A 22,548-nucleotide genomic window follows, 5' to 3' on the forward strand; every position below is an offset into this window, starting at 1 on the left:
CAGGAAGCATAAGCAAAAAATTCAAAACAATCACAAGAAAAAAGGTGACAGACAGAATGAGATGATGAGGACTTGTCACCATATAACTTTTAATACCTTTGGAATTTGAAACCATGTAAATATATTACTCATTTAAGAAAAAACTAAAAACAAGGAAGCTGTTTTTAACGCCAAAATTAGTAATAATAGCAATATAGCAGGATTAAATAAGCAAGATTAAGGACTAAGAAACTGCAATAAAAATTAGAAGACTGTCAGCACAAAGAGAAATTAACTTAAGTAGCGGGGAAAAGAGACACAAAACGTAAGAGCAAATTACCCTTTCAGACATGAATGGCACTTACCTGAAGAACACAGTAGTTTTCATTTTTCTTTTTAGAAAGGATTTTCAAGGCTTCTTCTTCATATCCTGGAGCAACAATACCATCAGAAACCTGTAAATACATTAAAAATTAGTTCATTTCTATTAAAAAAAAAAAAAGCACAGAACATAGCAGTTATCTGTCTTTAAATAATGCAGCAACATTTTCTGGTTCTACCTCCAACCAATTAGATAATGAAAATATTGCACTTGGGGAATATAGTCCTACATAACACAGTTTTTTATACTTCTCAATAACTGACAATATTTCAATCGCTGTCCTCTCAAAGGTTTTGCTTGTTTCAGTATAACCAAAAATTTATGAATATTCTTTAGATGTTTAATTTTGCTTTAACACGTTCCTCAGGAAGAAAAACTGTGTCCTACTACTGTCTTCACGGGGTGGTGGTGAGTACTATAGAGGGTGTGTTCTAGTACCAGCTACCAGCGCTGGCAGACCTGGTTAAGCGACCTGCGGCAAGCCAAGTAACTCAACAACATGACAAAGCGATTAAATTATACGTTTACACTTTATTTCTGAGAATACAAATGTCATAGCTTCACACTCGAAAGCCTTGCTGTAACCTGTAACTCAGCAGATCTGCTCCACTGTGGCTAGGGTGGTTATGTTCATGTGAAAAATACCCAAACCAAAAAAACACTGTCAAGCCACACACACCCTTTCATCTCTGTTTCTCCCCGCCCCAAGCTATCCGAGTTACCTTCCTTTTTTTCTTTTTCTTTCTGTCTGTCCCCCCTAGGCTCACCCCTGCCTTCTCGGAATGCTTGCTTGTTTGGTATTCAACTGACAAAGCTTAATTTTTCACAGTAGTTAATTATTTTCCCCATTACATAGCCTCTTTTATTACAGACCTGTGAAGGTTTACAACAAGGTTCATTACATCACCATCCAAGATGGCATTCTCTGCTCTTAGGATACATTAATTTGGGCATTAAAATAACAACTACTAGACAATTTAAAACATTTAAAGAATATGTAAATAAAAACTTAGATTTATCCTAACAGCCAAATACCGATTTGAGACCACTGATTTACTAAATCTCAAAATTATAATTCAGGTCAAAGATTCATGCTCTATGTAACATACGAACATTCAAAATGAGAAATTTAATCTGACACTGGTACAAATACAAATATTGCAGGTTGTGGTTTCAATGAACGGTGAAGTAGGAACAAATAAAAATGGATCATCACTTAGTTGTTATTAGGTACGGTCTCATTTTGGACTCATATCGACCTCATGTGATAGAGCAGAGCTGCCCCACAGGGTTTTCAAGGATGTAATCTTTATGGGAGCAGATCACCAGGTTTTTCTCCCACAGAACCGCTGGGTAGGTTCGAACCACCAACCTTTCAGTAGCAGCCGAGAGCTTAATCACTGCACCACTTATACATGGATCAAACTACAAGAATGCCACTAACCTCTCTGGAGATAATTTTGGCAGTAGGGACATCACAAACATCAGATAATGCAATAAAATCACCAAATGAAGACATCCTATCGGCCCCTGAGAATAAAAATTAAAATAAGGTATTTATCACAAATCATCCTCACACAGAAAAAGATGCTTTTAAAATCCCAATGGGATCATATAAAATCCTTTTCTCGAAGTCTAACCTTACTGTTTACCTAAATTTTAAAGTAACAGATCAATAAGCCATTTAACTGAGATAATCAGTAAAAGGGTACTTTAGAGCAGAGATCGGCAAATTTTTTCTGTGAAGGGCCAGATAGCAAAGACTTTTTATAGGCTTTGTAGGCCATTAAGGCCTCTATTGCAACTACTCAGCTCTGCAGTTACAGTATAAAAGCAGCCACTGACAGTACATATATATAAGGACATGGCCATAGTCCAATCAAACTATTTACAAAAACATACAGCAGGCTGGATAGGGCCCACGGGTTACAGTTTGCTGGACTTTGTTCTAGAAAGTAAACTATGACATCAGTGCTTTCAAAAATCTTCCATAAATGTTACAATAAGATTTATAGATTATTAAACCAAGAATTAAATGCTTCTGGAATATGTAAGCAAATTTAGTATAGTTGGAATAAACATACAATTTCAGTCACATTAAATACAAATGTACTAAACAGCCTAATCTGAAATATGTACCAAATTCCAACTGTTTCCATTAGATTAAGATACTAACACATTCTTTTACATACAAATTTATCTCAAGGCACTGATCTAATAATTCTCAAGTGTTAATAAAAAAGAAATTAATGGCAACATGAAATCTTACAATGCACTACGTTTTTATGCAAATAGCACGCACCTTCTACGACTGCCAACCTAGCCCCTCCCCACCAAGGTATTTTTCTAAGCACCAAACGCCAACTGTTTTTCACATGTTGCTGTAAAAAACATTTACATAGAGCCCTTCTAAAAATACTTCATGGAGGGAGGCATGGTTGGCAAACAAATGTAGAAGGCACATGTTATTTGAGTAAAAATACCGTAAAGAACATTTCTATTTAAGATAAAATATTGCTTTTTCTCTCTAAAAGCCAAAAAACTCTTATTAGTCTTCTGACCCCTTGCTCTAGCATATGCAGCTGATATGGGTGTAAGGGTTTTGTACAGATCGTAGACCATGCAGACTTTGGCCTCATCTTCACTGAGTGGAATTCCAACAGCAGCGCCTGGTGGAGAGACCCGTAAAATAATTAATAAACTCTAGCTACTATTTGTCACCTCTCAAATCAAGACAACATCTTTCTTAACACCTAGTCTATGCACCGTAATTTCTAGTGCCTGTGCAAATTAAACAAAAATCTCTCTGGCCAAACGAGCCCCAAAAATATAGTTGCAGAGGAGGGTGAATGCGGCGGGATCTCTATGCTCTAGCTCTGAAAACACAGAGCAAGTGTCTGAAGCTTGTCAGTACCAGCCATGTGCACGAGGTTAGTTCACTTCGTTAAGGACTCTCTCACTGTCCTGCTTGATATCTCACACCGATTATTTCCTCGCCGTTCACATCATTTTAACATGCAATAAACCTCTGAGAAATAATTATGCACTGGAGTGTCAGCAGATCTGGGGACAGAGATAACTAAGTTGTGGAGTTAATGTGAACACAAGAACAGAAGTTATCATACACGATGGCTATAAACAGTTACAGATAGTGTCATAAGAACACATTTAAAAAAAATTTTTATTGTGCTTTAAGTGAAAGCCCACAAACCAAGTCAGTCTCTCACACAAAAACCTACACACACCTTGCTACGTACTCCCAATTGCTCTCCCCCTAATGCGACAGCCCGCTTCCTCCCTCCACTCTCTCTTTTCGTGTCCACTTCGCCAGCTTCTAACACCCTCTACCCTCTCATCTCCCCTCCAGGGAGGAGATGCCAACATAGTCTCAAGTGTCCACCAGATCCAAGAAGGTCACACCTCACCAGCATCCCTCTCCAACCCATTGTCCAGTCCAATCTCTGTCTGAAGAGCTGGCTCTGGGAATGGTTCCTGTCCTGGCCCAACAGAAGGTCTGGGGGCCATGACCACCGGGGTCCTCCTAGTCTCAGTCAGGCCATCAAGTCTGGTCTTTTTATGAGAACTGGGGTCTGCATCCCACTGCTCTCCTGCTCCCTCAGGGGTTTCTCTGTTGTGTTCCCTGTCAGGGCAGTCATCGGTTGTAGCTGGGCACCATCTAGCTCCTCCGGTCTCAGGATGATGTAGTCTCTGGTTTATGTGCCCCTTTCTGTCTCTTGGGCTCGTAATTACCTTGTGTCCTTGGCATTTTTCATTCTCCCCTGATCCAGGTGGGTTGAGACCAATTGATGCATCCCAGATAGCAGCTTGATAGCATTTAAGACCCCAGATGCCCCTCACCAAGGTGGGATACAGAATGTTTTCTTAATAGATTTTATTATGTCAGTCGATCCAGATGTCCCCTGAAACCATGGTCCCCAAACCCCAGCCCCCGCCACACTGGCCCTTGAAGCATTCAGTTTATTCCAGAAAGTTCTTTGCTTTTGATTCAGTCCAGTTGTGCTGACCTCATCTTCATTGTGTGTTGTCTTTCTGTCACCTAAAACAGCTCTTATCTACTATCTAATTAGTGAATCCCCCTCTCCCACACTCCCTCCCTCCCTGCTCTCGTAGCCATCAAAGAATATTTTCTTCTCTGTTTAAACTATTTCTGGAGTTCTTGTAATAGTGGTCTTATACAATGTGTCCTTTTGCAACTAATTTCACTCAGCATAATGCCTTCCAGATTCCTCCATGTTATGAACTGTTTCAGATCCCTCACTGTTCTTTATTGATGTGTAGTATTCCATTGTGTGACTATACCATAATTTAGTTATCCATTCATCCATTGACGGGCACCCTGGTTGCTTCCATCTTTTTGCTATTGTAAACAGTGCTGCAATGAACATGGGTGTGCATGTATCTGTTTGTGTAGAGGCTCTTGTTTCTCTAGGATATATTCTGAGTGGGACTGCTGGATCATATGGCAGTTCTATTTCTAGCTTTTTAAGGAAGCACCAAATCGATTTCCAAAGTGGTTGTATCATTTTACATTCCCACCAGCAGTGCAGAAGTGTTCCAATCTCTCCACAGCCTCTCCAACATTTATTGTTTTGTGTTTTTTGGATTAATGCCAGCCTTGATGGAGTGAGAGGAAATCTCATGGTAGTTTTAATTTGCATTTTTCTAATGGCTAATGATCGTGAACATTTCCTCATGTATCTGTTAGCTACCTGAATGTCTTCTTTAGTGAAGTGTCTGTTCATATCTTTTGCCCATTTTTTAACTGGGTTGTCTTTTTGCAGTTGAGTTTTTGCAGTATCATGTAGACTTTAGAGATCAGGTGCGGATCGGAAATGTCATAGCTAAAAACTTTTTCCCAGTCTGTAGGCAATCTTTTTACTCTTTTGGTGAAGTCTTTTGATGAGCATATCCAAACCAAACCAAACCCACTGCCATAGAACTGTCTCATAGTTTCTAAGGAGTGCCTGGTGGACTCGAATTGCTGACCTCTTGGTTAGCAGCTGTAGCACTTAACCACTACGCCACCAGGGTTGCATAGGTGTTTGATTTTTAGGAGCTCCCAGTTATCTAGTTTTCCTTCTACATTGTTAGTAATGTTTTTTATACTGTTTATGCCATGTATCAGGGCTCCTAATGTTGTCCCTATTTTTTCTTCCACGATGTTTATCGTTTAGATTTTATAGTTAGGTCTTTGGTCAATTTTGAGCTCATTTTTGTGCATGGAGTGAGGTATGGGTCTTGTTTCATTTTTTTGCAGAAGGATATCCAGTTATGCCAGCACCATTTGTTAAAAAGACTGTCTTTTCCCCATTTAACTGTTTTAGGGCCTTTATCAAATATCAACTGCTCATATGTGGATGGAATTATGTCTAGATTCTCAATTCTGAAGAACGCATCTTTACAACCACTCATTTTTATTTCCAATCATGAGAAAATATACTGACTTCAATTATTCTGCATTAAGCCATCTCAGTTCCATTTCCTAAACTTTCATGTTTCCACTGCAAAAAACTACTGCCTGATCTTCTTCTCTCCCAATAGTCACACAATTTTAGTATGTATATATGTGTGTAGATACATACACATACACACCTTTAGATTATGTTTTCAGATTTTATCATGTATTACTATACTGATACTGTTACCAACAGACTTGACAAAAATGCGTTCAGACTTTATACGATGTCTAAGTGTCTGTTAGCAGTTGTTAATTTTCTAAAAAATTTTAAAGAAAGACTCATTTTTAAGTTCCAGAGCACAGTGCCTTACCTGCTGGACTGACATGTTTGAAAGAGGCGGCAGCTGGAACTCCTAAAGCTTCTTTGAGTTCCTTTACCAGCTGCCAGGCATTCAAAGCATCGCACAAGTTTATAAATCCAGGGGCTCCATTTAGAACTGCATACAAAAATACACACATACCTTATCAAGGAAGCACAAAGAGGTCCAGTGTATGTACAACTCTTATAAAATAAAAACACAACAAGATGAACTCAAGTCCTTCAAAAAAAAAAAGGGGCACATACACACCAATATATATGCACACACATGTGTACTACTAGGGAATCAAACCTAGCCAATTGAAAAATAAATCAATGATAAAGAAGACTGCAACCTCAGAGTTTTTCACAATCTATTTTCTTAACTTAGGAAAGATTTTTCTAGGAGCTAATATTTCTTGTGAAGAAGTATTTGTATGAAGCTCACCACATACAAAAAATAAACCAAAAAAAAAAACCAAACCCGCTGGCATTGGGTCGACTCTGACTCATCGCAACCTTATAGGACAGAATAGAACTGCCCCATAGGGTTTCCAAGGAGCCACTGGGGGATCTGAACTGCCGACCTTTTGGTTAGCAGTCGAGCTCTGAACCACTGTGCCATCAGGGCTCCACATAAAACATAGTGGGCCACTAATTAAAAACAAAAGAAATTCATATTTTTATTTCCTTTATGTGTTATCATGGATAGTAGTTACTTTTAAAATAAAACTGCCAAATATTTACTGAGTGACTACAATGCTGCTGGGATATATCAGTGGATAATGCAATACCCTATTCAAAAAAAGTGACTGTCCTCATGGAGCTTATAGTCTAGTCGGGGGGATGCAGACAAGAAACAAAATAGGCAAGACACAGTGAATAATAAAAGTAAAATATCCCACAAGACATGAAACATGCAAAACTAAAATGAGACCCCTATTTATAACTCCCTCACCTCTACATAACACTTTATACTAAATGAGATAAACGGAGAAAACTGTTGGTTTCTGAAACACCTTGAAGAGTACCAGTGTCCTTCGCATACCAAAATTTTAATGGAATAGACAATAGAAAGTGCTACAGAGAAATGTTGAAAGTTGCTGAATCTACTAAATAGCTGAAACAAATAGGAATCCTTGTTTCCAACCCAAGAAACCAGTTATTAAGATCACACACACACAAATACTCCATTTTTATTCTTGTTTAAATTATGTTCCTAAACACACAAACAAGCAAACACTTTGTAATTACTACCATTGCCCCTTTTGTTGTGAAAACAAGTCCACAGCCTGTGCTTTGAGAAGCCTGATCAGTCTCCTAAAGGAGATCCTTATCTATGTGCCCTGGGCTTCCTCTGCCATGTCTTCCCACAAACAGTACTTTAAACATCAAAAGAAGGAAAAACACACTAAAATAAAGGGCAAGGAACAAAAACTCTTACACAGTATTAACGAAAACTAGGAAACTGAAAGTATATGGGAACTTTTTTTTACCTCAGAGTCTAAACGGGAAATAGAAACCTTGAGGAGGCAGTATCTGAGATAAAATAATAACCGCGTTTTAACTTTTAGAAGGAGAAATTTCTGCAAAATGTCATGTTTCTGATTAGTCATTCCACAAACGTAGGGAATGTTACCAACTGGCATCTCAAACTTCAGATGGTTTTAAAAGGTATTATGTAAATTTATCTTCTAAATGTAAAGCTCATCAGATATAACACATAGAGTTACACATACTCAGACGCAGCAAACCAGGTGACCGAACACTCAGGCTGTACCTGTGATGGGAAGCTTGGGCTTCAGTGTGTATAACTGGGCTGGCGTTTGATGAGGGTTCATTCCGTACCTCAAGGGCATCTGAGATACTCCTTTACTATACTGCTTTCTGAAGTAATCTGAAATTGCTTCATCATATTGTGCCGTATGAGTGAATGCCTGCAAAAAGTGTAAAGTTTTATGAAACACTAGCGGTCTTTCCCAAAGTGGAGGAGGCAAGATGATTTTAGGTGGTTCACAGCAAATTGCACCCCTCCCAACATGCAGACAAAAGACACCAAGGAACACTGAATGGCTTAATGAATTACTCCCTTTTCAATTTTCTGGCAATCTTTGTTGAGAGAATAGTATTTGGTACCTCTATTTTTAACAAAAGGAGAGCAGATTCAAGCAGTCTTGGTAGGTGATACAATCTAGCAAGAAATGAACACCATCTGGCTTGGCAAACACTGCACTAGATGGTTGTCATTTCATAATATTATAAAAGCGTGTCCCCACCTTCAAGGCTAACTGGCGTCTAGCCTCCAAAGAGGTGTCTCTACTATTGGAACTCTGCATCTCTGCAGACACCGCCGCGTAGTCTTCTGGGTCACACACTACTGTCACGCGAGCGTGGTTTTTGGCTGCCGCTCTCAGTAAAGTTACTCCACCTTTGAAGAACAAATGATGATTTATATTTTCACATCCATTTATTAATCTCTTTCAAATACACTGTGCACATATGTCCACTATAATCTTAAAAAAATAAGAAAAAACAGCACAGGTGAATTTCCACACACCAAAAAAAAAAATAGCTTATAAAATACTGATGAATCAGAGTCATCCTGGGACAAGTACCTATCTTCTAGACCCTCAATACTGAACATCAAAATAAAGTCTCACTTAAAATTTAAGTAATTCTCTATTCTGCCTATCAGCTAATATGGTTTTTCCAACTTACCAATAAGGAGCCCTGATCATGCAAATGGTTAAGCGCTTGGCTGGTAACTGAAAGCTTGGTGGTCCCAACACACCAGCAGCTCCGTAAGAGAAAGGCCTGCCAATCTACTTCCATGATGATTATAGCCAAGAAAACCCTTATAGCCAAGAAAACCCCACATGGGCAGTTCTACTCTGTCGCACAGGGTACCTATGAGCCGAAAACGGCTTGATGGCACCTGACAACAATAACAACTTACCAATATCAATTTGCTCAACAGCTGCCTCAACAGTTACATCTGGAGAAGCCACAGTCTTAACAAACGGGTACAGATTACAAACAACAACTCTGAAACAAAGAGGAATGTAGCTATCAGTAAAAACTCCACGTAGTTGACAGCTATCAAGAAAAACTGTAACTATCAGCATATTCAAAAAAAGAATAAAGACCTCAAAAACCAACTGTGGGATAGATATTTTAGCCTTCTAAAAAATTATGTTAAGAAGTCTGGGCCTTCTACTATTGTAGAATGTAGGTAAACAAAACTGGAGGTTTGCATCCACTCAGAGGTGCCTTGGAAGAAAGGCCCGGTGATCTACTTCCAAAAAATAAGCCACTGAAAACCCTATGGAGCACAGGCCTACTCTGACACACGTGGGGTCACAAGCATTGGAAATGACTCAACAACTGGGTTTCTGCTATGAAGGCATCAAAAAAAATTTTTTTAATTTTTAACAGAAATGTGGAATACAAGATTACAGACAACATCTACACTTTGGAACGTGGTCACTGCTATCTAGGACATTCGATTTCGTGTTCTACTTCCAACATACAGACTACGGATTGTGTACAATGATGAAAAACAACGGATCAAATATTTGGTTTCAAAGGGCTTCACAAGATTTTTGCATTCAGAGGTCAAACAACAAAATGAAGGTAATAGGAAGGCCAAAAGAACAATTAAAAATATGGAAGCAATCCAAAAAAAACCAGTAAAATGGAGTTGCACTTCTTGGTTGGCAGCGTAAGGACTTGTAAGCAGGCTCCTCAGTAAAACAAGCATAACTGAAGAAAACTTAAAAGACTGAAAATCTTTAAGCATACAACAATTGAAAAACACTGAAGCAAATCTACGAATAATTGATAAGGGCATTGAGAATGTTACACTTGAGCCACAACCAGCTCCCTCCCCTCACTGCAGACCAGCTTGACCAAAGTGCCCTTCGAGGCACAGTTGCCAAAAAACAGATTCTTCTTCCCCCAACTGCCAATCAACAGACTCAGCGTCTCATCAGAAAGGCAAGCTGCCAGCATTTCTCACCTCTCCAAATCAGAGCTGAAGGGACTAAATTCCTGGTTATTGCAGATGAGAGGTCCCAGGTCCCTCCCACTCACAGGATAGAGTCTTTACTTTCAAGTGCAACAGACCCAGAAAACCATGACCATGATCACCCTAGCCCCAGCTCCCTCACAGGGCCAAAGTTTCATGGCAGCAGAATCAAGCTAATACCAGAGGCTACCGTGTCCTCCAGCATATGGGGTAGTGTGGCCCATAAATTTTGTCATAAGAAAGAGGCAGTACATAAAAACACAGAGTTCTAAAGCTCTACTGTAAAAGAATTTACTTTATTTAACAGAGTGAGCTTAAGGGCACTCTTGACAACTGTGGATATTTGGACAGTAAGCAATTAAGAAGAGGCTGGTAGCTATTCTTATCTAAGAGCTGAGAGAGGCTAGCTAGTTCACCAGAGAGAACTAGGGAAAGAGACAGCTAAGAAGAAGTCTCCTAAATTCAGAACAAACCTAAAAGACTGGCTTTAAAAACTACCCTTGTCCGAGTTTACCTGGAACAAATGCAGATGTCCCAGGACACTGTGGAAAACAGAAGAGCCAATCAGCTGATAATTAGTGAAGCCTAGGAAATAAGGAGCCCTGGTGGCACAATGGTTAAGTGCTTCGCTGCTAACTGAAAGGCAGGTGGTTCTAACCCACCAGCGACTCCATGGGAGAAAGACCTAGCCATCTGCTCCCATAAAGATTACAGTCTAGGAAAATCTATGGGGCAGTTCTACCCCATCAGAATCAACTCGATGGCTCACGACAGATGGATAGGAATCTGGGTGGTGCAAACAGTTAAGTACTTGATTACTAACCAAAAGGCTGGCAGTTGGAGGCACCTTGGAAGAAAGTCCTGGCGATCTGCTTCCTAAAGGTCACAGCACTGCAAAGGCTATGGTGCACAGTTCTACTTTGCACATGTGGGGTCACCACGAGTTGGAACTAACTTGACAGCAACCGGTTTGGTTTTTTATTTTAACAGATGGATGAGAGACACAGCTTAACAGAGAGACCCGGGAAAGACACAGTCAAAGAGAACACTGTTAAAACCAAACCCACAGTGGTTGTGAACAAGCCCAAGGGTGTGCCTTCTGAGGAGTGACACCAAAGGCCTCACAAAAAAACCCGCTGCTGTCGAGTTGATTCCAACTCACAGGACCCTATAGGACAGAGTAGAACTATCTGATAGGATTTCCAAGGAGTGCCTGGTGGATTTGAATTGCTGACCTTTTGGTTAGCAGCTGAGCTCTTAACCACTGTGCCATCAGGGCTCTGTGGGGGAAACAGACTTCACTAAAACAGTCTAGCTTAGTCACTAATAAAATAAACAAGCAAACAACAACAAAAGTACCACAGACTAGGGAAGGGAGTCACTATCAAGTATATTACCCAAAATGTCCAGTTTTCAACAAAAAAAACTGCAAGACATGCAAAGAAACAGCAAAAAGGTAGGCAAAAGAAATGCTCAGGGTCCAAAGTCAGATTTAACAGACTTCAAAGCAGTCATTATAAAATGTTTCAAGAACTAATGGGAGCCATGCTTCAAGTAAAGGAAGCAGGAAGAGGGAAGAGAGCTCTGCCAAAATACCTATTTACAGTCCGCAGCCAGAACGCACCTCAGTTGTGTTTAGTTTAAGGTGGTATATAGGTAATGTACGCTCTGCTAAACCAAAATGCTTACACACATGCAGTGCCACACAGAAGGTATTCAATGAACCTTTACAGTAAGAGACCAGGAAACGAAAATTAATGCTGATCTTGGATCAAAAAAAACAGGACGCCAAGTTTAGCAGATTTTTTTGTCTTTGGTTCTTAAAACTGTCAGAAGTTCAATTTCAAATTCTTACCTTATAAGATCGAAATCAAGTCTGGCCATGTCAGCATTATCTTCTGGGATATTACGAGCCAAGATTCCTAGTTTAACAAAGTTAAACAAAGTATTATGTTGAAAAAACAAGCCACAAAGAGGTACTTCTTTCCCATATAGTCCCATCAATCAAGTCAAAGCTGCTAACACTACCTAGTTAAGAGTATCAAACACACAGCTGAGCTATCGCACAGAAAGCTAAAAAATTAGAGTGTACTTAAAAACTTTCTTGCATCAGTTCTTGATTCCCCTTTTCTTGAGCAAATGTAAAAAAACGTGAAAAGAATTTTCACATAATTGCTGCCAGTTCTATTACAGTCTACGTGCTCCTGTTAAGTCAATGGCTTGTCTGATGATACTTGGTCTTGCCATCTTTTATTCTACCTACTTGTACTGCAACTGACAAGTTGGCAATATACCTGTTTCTTGACACCTTGGTTTATATGCAATTTGCTGTCTCAGATGAATGGACAAAAGTAAAGCACTTTCTAAAACAATTCTTTTGAAAGTCAGTTACATTGTGATGCATTCTTGTATATCTGAATTGCCATAAAAGTCTTTTAAGGCTAAATAAAACCTAAATATTTTGAGTAAACGCAGAGCAAAATATATTCTAAAAAGTTATCATAGGTCAGAACTAAAAGCAAGCACAGGAAAACAATCGGAATCCATCATGTAATGAAAGAAGCTAGAGTTTAAACAGGTTCTAATGTATTATGAACTTTGGCAGCAAGTGTGACAAAACCATTATACCACACAGATAAATTTTTGTGGCGTTTATGATCTTTTTTTTTTTTCCTCATTTGTTCTATGAAGTAATCTACTAAAAGATTCCTGAAAACCACTGAGGGTTTCAAGTGAAAGCTACCAACCACTTACCTGCATGGACTGCGGGATGTAGGGTTTTCACACGTCCCCCTAACATCTCAGGAAACCCTGTCAGCTCGGAGACATCTCTGAAAACAGACAAAAAAAAAACTGATACTCTTTCTGCTGAATTGGTATTTTACACTCTATCAAAGCACCTTACAACATTAAGTCTACTGTTCTCATTAAGCGATTTTTTTCAGAGCCTGAATTGAACAAAGAAAACCATTCCAATTTAAGTCTTTCGCTACACTTGTTTCCCAAAATTCTGCTTTTCAAAAAAAAAAAAAAAAAGTCACATTTCCTAAGTGATGCATGTTCTGAGAGAATCAGTTAGTGATTAATAGAGCAATTATTTACAATTTTCGGAGAATTCACAAATCACATCATAAGCTGTACAAATGAAACATTAAATAAATTCAACTGAGAAGAAATTCCGCAAGCTGACAAAAGCATTACCATAAGAAAAAGCATTCAAAATAGTCTTATTTCAGAAACATACCGAAACAGAAATGAGAATTCAATTCTATGATGAACGTAAATTTTGATAAATCAAATGAATGGGGAAATAAAGGATTGTTTAGCAAAATGGTGGCGTTGCTGGAATAACTTAAGCCCACAAAGAAATAAATTCCTGATGGATCAACGGCATTAAAAAAAAAAAATCAAAGTAAGTATCAAAATTATATATGCAAGCAATGCTTTCCCAGCATCAAACAAAAAGACTGATGGAACGGACTACGTAAAAGTTAGACATGGGGAAGAAGTTTTACATGAGAAAAATAAATAAATAAAAAAAAATTACTGGATAACACAACAAAAGAGGCAAATGAAAAGACTATATTTAAGTACTCATCTGTATGACTAAATTGACCTCCACAAGTAAGTACCCATAAACTTTCTCTAGCAGAATTACACAAACTTTAATGATGTGAAAAAATGCTCATGAAACGTAAGTGAGAAAAAAAAGCAGGAAGCAAAACTATCTTCTGTATAAGCTATGAAATAAAGTAATACGCTCATAAAAAACTGGAAGAGATACATCAAAGTATTTAGCAGAATTAGAAGGTATTTTACTAATTCTTTATAGTTTTCCACACTTTTCAAATTTCTTACAATAAAGATATATTGCCTTTATCTTAATAATGAACATTTTTAAAGCAGCAAATTCCAGCAATGGAATACATAATTTTCTGGTTAGATTCTCCTACTAAAGAGACATACATACCAAAAAAACCAAACCCACTGCCGTCGAGTCGATTCCGACTCATAGCGACCCTATAGGACAGAGTAGAACTGCCCCACAGAGTTTCCAAGGTGCACCTGGCGGATTCAAACTGCCGACATCCCATCGCTGCCAGCCGAGGGACATACATAGTTCCAACGAAAACCGACCAACTGGCAACATTGTGGTTTCAAATTAAAAATTCCCTTTCCTGGGATTCAGAAAATAAAATCTGGTTTCCCCAACTGAGGACAATTACTAAAAAACTTAGTTGTTGTCAGGTACTATCAAGTCGGTTCCGACTCAGTGACCCCATGTACAACAGAACAAAACACTGCCCGGTCCTGCACCATCCTCACAATCGTTGTGATGCTTCAGCCCATTATTACAGCCACTGTGTCAATCCATCTCCTTGAGGGTCTTCCTCTTTTTCACTGATCCTCCTGCTCCATGCAAGCATGATGTCCTTCTCCAGGGACTGGTCCTGCCTGATAACATGTTCAAAGCACATGAGACAAAGTCTCACCATCCTGGCTTCTAAGGAGCATTCTGGCTACACTTCTTCCCAGATTTGTTCCTTCTTCTGGTGCTCCATGGTGTATTCAACATTCTTCACCAACACCATAATTCAAAGGCATCAATTCTTTGGTCTTCCTTACTCACTGTCCAGTTTTCACATGCATATGTGGTGACTGAAACCACCATGGCTGGGGTCAGGTGCAACTTAGTCCTTAAAGTGACAGCTTTGCTTTTTAACACTTTCAAGAGATCTTTTGCAGCAGATTTGCCCAATGTATGATTTCTTGACTGCTGCTTCTATGGGTGTTGATTGTAGATCCAAGTAAAATGAAATCCTTTACAACTTCAACATTTCTCCATTTACCACAAAAAACTTACAGAAGGCATAATTATTCTTAGAATTAAACATCTGGAATAATTACAAAGCTTTCTATACTTTTCTACCTAAGAACTTGTACAGCTGCAGTCTTTGGAAATAAGTCACGGATTAAAATCTCATTAGTTCATCTCACCACACTTAAGGCTGTGGTTAATTTCCTGGGCTAACATTTTGGCTCCACCCTTACTAGCTGCATGATTGTTAATTTCTTTGTGCCTCAGTTTCCTTATCAAATATAGCGGCACAGCTTACCTCAAAAAGTTACCCTAAGGGTTACAGGAGTAAATAGATACAAAATACCCCTCTCCAACTTGGTTACATTCTACTAAATGAACAATTACTGTGCTGGGTTCTACATGCACCATTCATAGTGAATACTCTTACATTTTAACAGTGAGAGAAACACACACCCCCAGCTTTTTTTTTTTTTTTTTTTAAAGATGGCACCCAAAATAAATTCTATTATGAAAACATTCTACATCCCACTTTGAAGTGTGGCATCTGGGGTCTTAAATGCTAATGAGTGGCCATCTAAGATGCATCGATTGGTCTCAACCCACCTGGATCAAAGGAGAATGAAGAACACCAAGGTCACACGATAACTAAGAGCCCAAGGGACAGAAAGGGTCACATGAACTAGAGACATCATCCTGAGACCAGAAGAACTAGATGGTGCCCAGCCACAACCAATGACTGCCCTGACAGGGAGCACAACAGAGAACCCCTGAGGGAGCAGGAGAACAGTGGGATGCAGACTCCAAATTCTCATCAAAAGACCAGACTTAATGGTCTGACTGAGACTAGAAGAATCCCGATGGTCATGATCCCCAAACCTTCTGCTGGCCCAGGACAGGAACCATTCCTGAAGACAACTCATCAGACATGGAAGGGACTGGACAATGGGTTGGAGTGAGATGCTGATGAAGACTGACCTACTTGTATCAGGTGGACAGTTGAGACTGTGTTGGCATCTCCTGTCTGGAGGGGAGATGGGAGGATAGAGAGGGTTAGAAACTGGCAAAACGGTCATGAAAGGAGAGACTGGAAGGAGGGACTGGGCTGACTCATTAGGGAGAGAGTAAATGGGAGTATGTAGTAAGGTGTATATAAGCTTGTATGTGACAGACTGACCTGATTTGTAAACTTTGACTTAAAGCACAATAAAAATTATTTTTTTTAAAAAAAGGATGCCACCATAATGGAGGGTAGGGGGAAGTGAGTAGGGGTACAAATCAAGTAAGACCGGGCAGTTGGTAAGTATTTAAACTGGGTGATGGGTACATGGCATGCAGGTTTATTACTTTTGACTGTGGCCAAAATGATCCCACAATACAACATTTGAGAAGGGGTGGAGGTAGGGGAGGGAAGAGGACACAGAAGAGGACCTTGCTTAAAGAAACCCCCAACTACTACAAGAGTGACCCAATGGAAAGAATGCAGGTCTGGACTTCAGATTCTCATCCAACTGCTCTTCAGAAAAGAGCCATAGGGTTCCTACAAAAATCACATACAAAAAAGATTCAAAAGGACTTTAAAATATACAAAGTATTGATTTAATTAATAAGGTAAGACACCCTGATCATCTGAACCTGCCAAATTCAGGAACAGGATTACAAAGAAAAAAAAAAAAGGTAATAACCTACCCCTAAATTTTTTATATGGATCTATGGAAACCCTAATGGTGTAGTGGTTATTAAGAGTTCAACTGCTAACCAAAAGGCCGGCAGTTCACAGGACAGGAACCATTCCCCAAGACAACTCATCAGACATGGAAGGGACTGGACAGTGGGTAAGAGAGAGATGCTGATGAAGAGTGAGCTACTTGTATCAGGTGGACACTTGAGACTGTGCTGGCATCTCCTGTCTGGAGGGGGGATGGGAGGGTAGAGAGGTTGGAAGCTGGCAAAATTGTCACGAAAGGAGAGACTGGAAGGGCTGACTCATTAGGGGGAGATCAGGTGGGAGTATGGAGTAAGGTGTATATAAACTTATATGTGACAGACTGACTTGATTTGTAAACGTTCACTTGAAGCTCAATAAAAATTAAAAAAAAAAAAAAGGCCGGCAGTTCAAATCCACGAGGCACTCCTTGGAAACTCTATGGGGAAGTTCTACTCTGTCCTACAGGGTCGCTATGAGTTGGAATCGACTCGACAGCAACAGGTTTCTGTTTTTATATATATATATATATATGGTGCTACAGGGCATATAGCAAAATATCCCACATGGTAACAAAGGCAGGCAGGTCCCCGACTCCTTTTCTAAAATGTACTTTAGGGGCGGGTGTGTCCTCCCTGAGCTCTCACTGAAGTTCAGTATCGCAGCCCTGGGACATTTTCATCTTCTACCGTTTAGTAGAGTTACACCCTTTACCCCCGCCCCACTAGAATGCCAGCTCCTTAAAAACAGAAGTGGCATCGTGATCTACCTTTGCACAATCCCTCTTCCCAGCACCTGTTGTTGTTATGTGCTGTTGAGTTGATTTCCACTTATGGGGACTCTATAAGACCGGGCAGAAACTGTCCCAGAGGGTTTTAAAGGCTGAAATCTTAAGAAAGGAAGACTGCTACATCTTTCTCCCAGAGCTGAAGGACTTAGAGGCTAGCAACTGAGAGCTTAACCAATGCACCACCAAGGCTCCATTTCCAGAACATACCAAATCTATCCTGAAGTACAATACTGTCAGTGATAGGATAACATCCATACACCTACAAAGACAACCAGTTAATGTGACTATTATTTAAATTTACGTACCAATCACTAATGCCAAAGATGAGGAAATTAAGGATTTTTACCAACTTCTGCAACCTGAAATTGATCAAACATACAATCAAGATGCACTGATAATGACTGGTGATTAGAATGCAAAAGTTAGAAATAAAGAAAGAACAGCAGTTGGAAAACATGGCCTTGGTGACAGAAACAAAACTAGAGATCACAAGATAGGACTTTTGCAAGACCAACGACCTATTCATTGACAATACCTTTTTCACCAACATAAATAGCGACTATTCATGTGAACCTCACCAGACAGAATACAGAAGAATCAAATCTTTCCATCTGTGGAAAAAGACGATGGAAAAGTTCAATATCACCAGTCAGAACAAGGAGAGGGGCCGACTGCAGAACAGAACATCAACTGCTCATGTGCAAGTTCAAGTTAAAACTGAAGAAAATCAAAACAAGTCCAAGAGAGCCAAAGTATTGCCTGGGGTGTGTCCCACCTGAGTTTAGAGATCATCTCAAGAATAGATTTGACGCCTTTAACACCAATGACCGAAGACCAGACAAGTTGTGGGATGACATCAACGACTTCATACGTGAAGTAAAAGATCACTGAAGACAGGAAAAAAAGAAAAGACCAAAATGAATGTCAGAAGAGACTCTGAAACTTGCTCTTGGATGTAGAGTAGCTAAGGCAAATGAAGAAATGAAGTAAAAGAGCTGAACAGAAGATTTCAAAAGGTAGCTCGAGAAGACAAAGAACTATAATGAAATGAGCAAAAACCTGGAGTTACAGAATATCAAAGAGGAAGAACACACTTGGCATTTTTCAACCTGAAAGAACTGAAGGAAAAAATTCAAGCCTCAAGTTGAAATACCAAAGGATTCTATGAACAAAATATTGAATGACGCAAGAAGCATCAAAAGACGATGGAAGGAATACATAGAGTCACTGTACCAAAAAGAATTGGTCGATGTTCAACCATTTCAGAAGGTAGCATATGACCAAGAACCAACAGTACTGAAGGAAGAGGTCCTAGCTGCAGTGAAGGCACTGGTGAAAAACAAGGCTCCAGGAATTGACGGACCAATTGAGGCGCTTCAACAAATGAGTGCAATGCTGAAAGTGCTCACATCTATGCCAGGAAATTTGGAAGACAGCTACCTGGCCAACAGACCGGAAGAGATCGATGTAAGAATGCCCATTCCAAAGAAAGGTGATCCAACAGAATGTGGAAATTACTGAATATCGTTAATATCACACTCAAGTAAAAACTTGCAGAAGATCATTCAAAATCAGTTGCAGCAGTACACTGACAGGAACCGGCAGAAATTCAAACCAGAATCAGATGACAACATGGAATGAGGGATATCACTGATGTCAGATCCATCTTGGCGGAAGGCAGAGAACACTAGAAAGATGTTTGTTTACCTGTGTTTTATTGACTATGCAAAGACATTTGACTGTGTGGGTCATAATAAATCATGGATAACATTATGAAGAATGGGAATTCCAAAACACTTAATTGTACTCATTACTACAAACCTGTACATAGACTACCAACTCCTGGTAGTGCGGTGGTTAAGAGCTATGGCTGTTAACTAAAGGTCAGCAGTTCGAATCTACCAGGCGCTCCTTGGAAACCCTATGGGGCAGTTCTACTCTGTCCTATAGGGTTGCTATGAGTCGGAACTGACTCGACAGTAATGGGCTTGGCTTTTTGGTTTGGTACATAGTCCAAGAAGCAGTCATTTAAATACAACGAGGGAACACTGTGTGGTTTAAAATCAAGAAAGTTGTGCCTCAGAGTTGTATACTTTCACCATACTTATTCAATCTGCATGCTGACCAAATAATTCCAAAAGCTGGACTATATGAAAAATGTGGCATCAGGATTGGAGAAAGGCTTGTTAACAACCTGCAATATACAGATGACACAACTTTGCTTACTGAATGTAAAGAGGACATGAAGAACTTAGTGAAGATTAAAGACTACAGTCTTCACTATGGACCACACCTCAATAATAAAACAAAAGTCCTCACAACTGGACCAATGAGGAACATGATGACAAACGAAGACAAGACAGAAGTTGTCAAGGATTTCATTTAACTTGGATCCACAATCAACGCCCATGGAAACAGCAGTTAAGAAAACAAACGACATATCCCTTTGGGCAAACCTGCTGTAAAAGACCTGCTTAAAGTGTTGAAAGGCAACGATGTCACTTTGTGGACTAAGGTGTGCCTGACCCAAGCCATGGTGTTTTCAATCGCTGCATATGCGAGCTAGACTATGAACAATAACGACCTAAGAAAAATTGATGCATTTGAATTACAGTATTGGTGAAGAATACTGAATATATCACAGGCTGCCAGAAGAATGAACATCTTAGAAAAAGTACAGCAGAATGCTTCTTAGAAGCAAGACTGGCAAGACTTCATCTCACATACTTTGGACATGTTATCGGGAGAGACCAGTCCCTGAGAAAGGACATCATTCTTGGTAGAGGGTCAGCAAAAAGGAGGAAGAATGGACTGATACAATGACTACAACAATGGAATCGAACATAGCGACGATTGTGAAGATGGCGTAGGACTGGACAGTGTTTCATTCTGTTATATGTAGGGTTGCTATGAGTCAGAGCTGACTTGACAGCACCTATCAACACACAGGTACTGAATGGTTTATGAAGAAGGGAATGAATGGTAGATTTGTACCTTCAGATGGTTACTAAAGAATCTAAAAGCAGAAGATCTGAATCATCATACCAGCAGTTTCACTATGTAGCCAGTCAAAATGAACCATTTGAATTATAACAAACTTTTCTTGCAGGACAAATGGCCCAGTTACTTTGTTACAGGAAGTGGGTAAGAAGGAGGGCTCTAAAATCAAAGTCTACTGGGGTTCTAACCCTACCTCTATCACCTTGCCGTTGGTAACTGTTGTTGAGTTGGTCCCCAACTCATGGTGACCTTACGTACAATGGGATCAGACAGTTATGATACACAGTTTTCACTGGTTGATTTTCAGAAATAGATTGCCAGATCTTTCTTCCTAGTCTGTCTTAATCTGGAAGCTGTGCTGAAGCCTGTTCAGCACCATAGCAACATGCAAGCTTCCACTGACAGATGGGCGGTGGCTGCAGGAAGTGCACTGGCTGGACTGGAACCTGGGTCTCCCGCATACCATACCCATTGCCATGGAGTCAATTCCGACTCAGGTCTCCAGCATAGGAAGTGAGAATTCTCTCATTGAGCCACTACTGCCCCCTCCCCTCCCACCTACTTAACTCTAAAATTGCACAGGAGTTACTAAATCTCTCTGAGCCCCATTTTTCTCTTCCATAAAGTGGGTAGTGCACCTACCTCACATCATTGTTGGGAGGAGTGAAGAACTCACTGTACCTAGCATGCAGCACTCTCACGAATGACTGGATTCAACTGAAAAACTAACTTGCCACCTTACCTGACTGTCAGACCGGCATCCCTCAGAGCTTTTGCAGTGCCTCCAGAAGCAACCAGATTCAAACCAACAGAAGTTAGGTTTCTGGCAAATTCCACAAGGCCAGTTTTGTCTGAGACACTAAATAACGCTGCAACAGAAAACATTATTTCTCATTACTTAAAGTACATTGCACGACGTCCTCCAAGGTCTAGGAGGGGGCGGTGGAGGTGGTGTTCTCAGGAAACTCAAGGTTCCGAGGCCACCCACACCTCGGCCCACATTACCCGGGCCTAGAGCCTGGGCCTCCCCCAAGTCAGACAGCCGCGGCCGCCCAGCCCCGGGCCCGCCGGGAACTGGAAGCGCGATTGGGCAGGGCGCGGGCGGACAGCGGAGCCGGGCGCGGAGGGTGGCGCGCTCGCGGCCCCGCACCCTGCCTCGGGCCCCACAGTTCCCGCCCGGCCGCCGCCATGGCCGGGGTGAGGGGTCCGCGTGGCACCGGCGCGGGGGACGCCGCTCCGCGAGGGGCGCGCAGGGGCTCACCGAGCTGGCTGGGGGCCATGGCTGCACGCGGAGGGTCCGGGGCCGAGCGGCAAGCAGCGGCGATAAGCCACGCGCACAGGGAGGCGTGCGGCCCAGACGGTCGCGCTCCGGAAGCCGAGAAAGTCGCGGCGGTCGCCTGACGGGTCACGTGACGGGCCCGCCCACTCCCGCGCCCCGCCCTGCTGAATGTCCGACTTAAAATCCGAGCCTCGGGGCTGGAGGAGAGGGCGGGCCGGGGCTCCAGCTGGTTTCTCTCTACTCCCGCGCCCCGCCCACTCCCGCGCCCCGCCCACTCCCCGCCCCGCCCTGCTCAATGTCCGACTAGATATCCGAGCATCCGGGCTGGAAGGGAGGGCGGGACGGGGCTCCAGCTGGTTTACTCTCCGACCCGAGTTTGGAGGGATCTTCTGGGCGTGGGAGCCGATTCCTTGTCCCCCAGAGACTGGAACGTAGATAAGTGTTCAAAGCGATACAGAAAAACAAAGAGCAACATAATAGTGCTTAGAGCGTCAAAGCTGTAAAGGCCTCGGCTATCATCTACCATCCTCCCGTTTTAACAGATTTTAAAAAGAAAAAAGGGCTTACAGATAAAGTGTAGTTCACGTGTTCAAGACAACCAAAAAAAAAAAACCAAACCCACTGCTACCTAGACGTTCGAGCCCTAGATTCCACGCTGTGAAATTGCCTCAAATTGTGGCTTCTTTACAAATCTGTAAATATTATTTTGCCACAAATGGAGTGAAGATAACTGTTAAAAGGGGGAAATTTACTTTTCTTAGTTCATTAAACACCGGAAAAGCAAAACTGA

General features: G+C 40.9%; 1 protein-coding gene across 1 annotated transcript in view; it reads right to left on the reverse strand.

Moving 5' to 3' along the window:
- Nucleotides 1–21,864, reverse strand: part of ATIC (5-aminoimidazole-4-carboxamide ribonucleotide formyltransferase/IMP cyclohydrolase) — a 34,010-nt gene extending 12,146 nt beyond the window's left edge. The window contains exons 1-11 of the mRNA XM_064286704.1: nucleotides 21,741–21,864; nucleotides 21,222–21,348; nucleotides 12,920–12,996; nucleotides 12,021–12,087; nucleotides 9,095–9,183; nucleotides 8,415–8,566; nucleotides 7,919–8,075; nucleotides 6,152–6,277; nucleotides 2,923–3,030; nucleotides 1,806–1,891; nucleotides 345–434 (exon numbers count right to left, since the gene is read on the reverse strand). Of these exons, the coding sequence (XP_064142774.1) occupies nucleotides 345–434; nucleotides 1,806–1,891; nucleotides 2,923–3,030; nucleotides 6,152–6,277; nucleotides 7,919–8,075; nucleotides 8,415–8,566; nucleotides 9,095–9,183; nucleotides 12,021–12,087; nucleotides 12,920–12,996; nucleotides 21,222–21,348; nucleotides 21,741–21,759 (1,098 nt within the window). The 5' untranslated portion in view covers nucleotides 21,760–21,864. The remainder of the gene's footprint in view (nucleotides 1–344; nucleotides 435–1,805; nucleotides 1,892–2,922; nucleotides 3,031–6,151; nucleotides 6,278–7,918; nucleotides 8,076–8,414; nucleotides 8,567–9,094; nucleotides 9,184–12,020; nucleotides 12,088–12,919; nucleotides 12,997–21,221; nucleotides 21,349–21,740) is intronic.
- Between the last annotated feature and the right edge of the window lie 684 nt (nucleotides 21,865–22,548).

The sequence above is a fragment of the Loxodonta africana genome, chromosome 6, assembly GCF_030014295.1.
Source record: "Loxodonta africana isolate mLoxAfr1 chromosome 6, mLoxAfr1.hap2, whole genome shotgun sequence".
Classification (NCBI taxonomy): domain Eukaryota; kingdom Metazoa; phylum Chordata; class Mammalia; order Proboscidea; family Elephantidae; genus Loxodonta; species Loxodonta africana.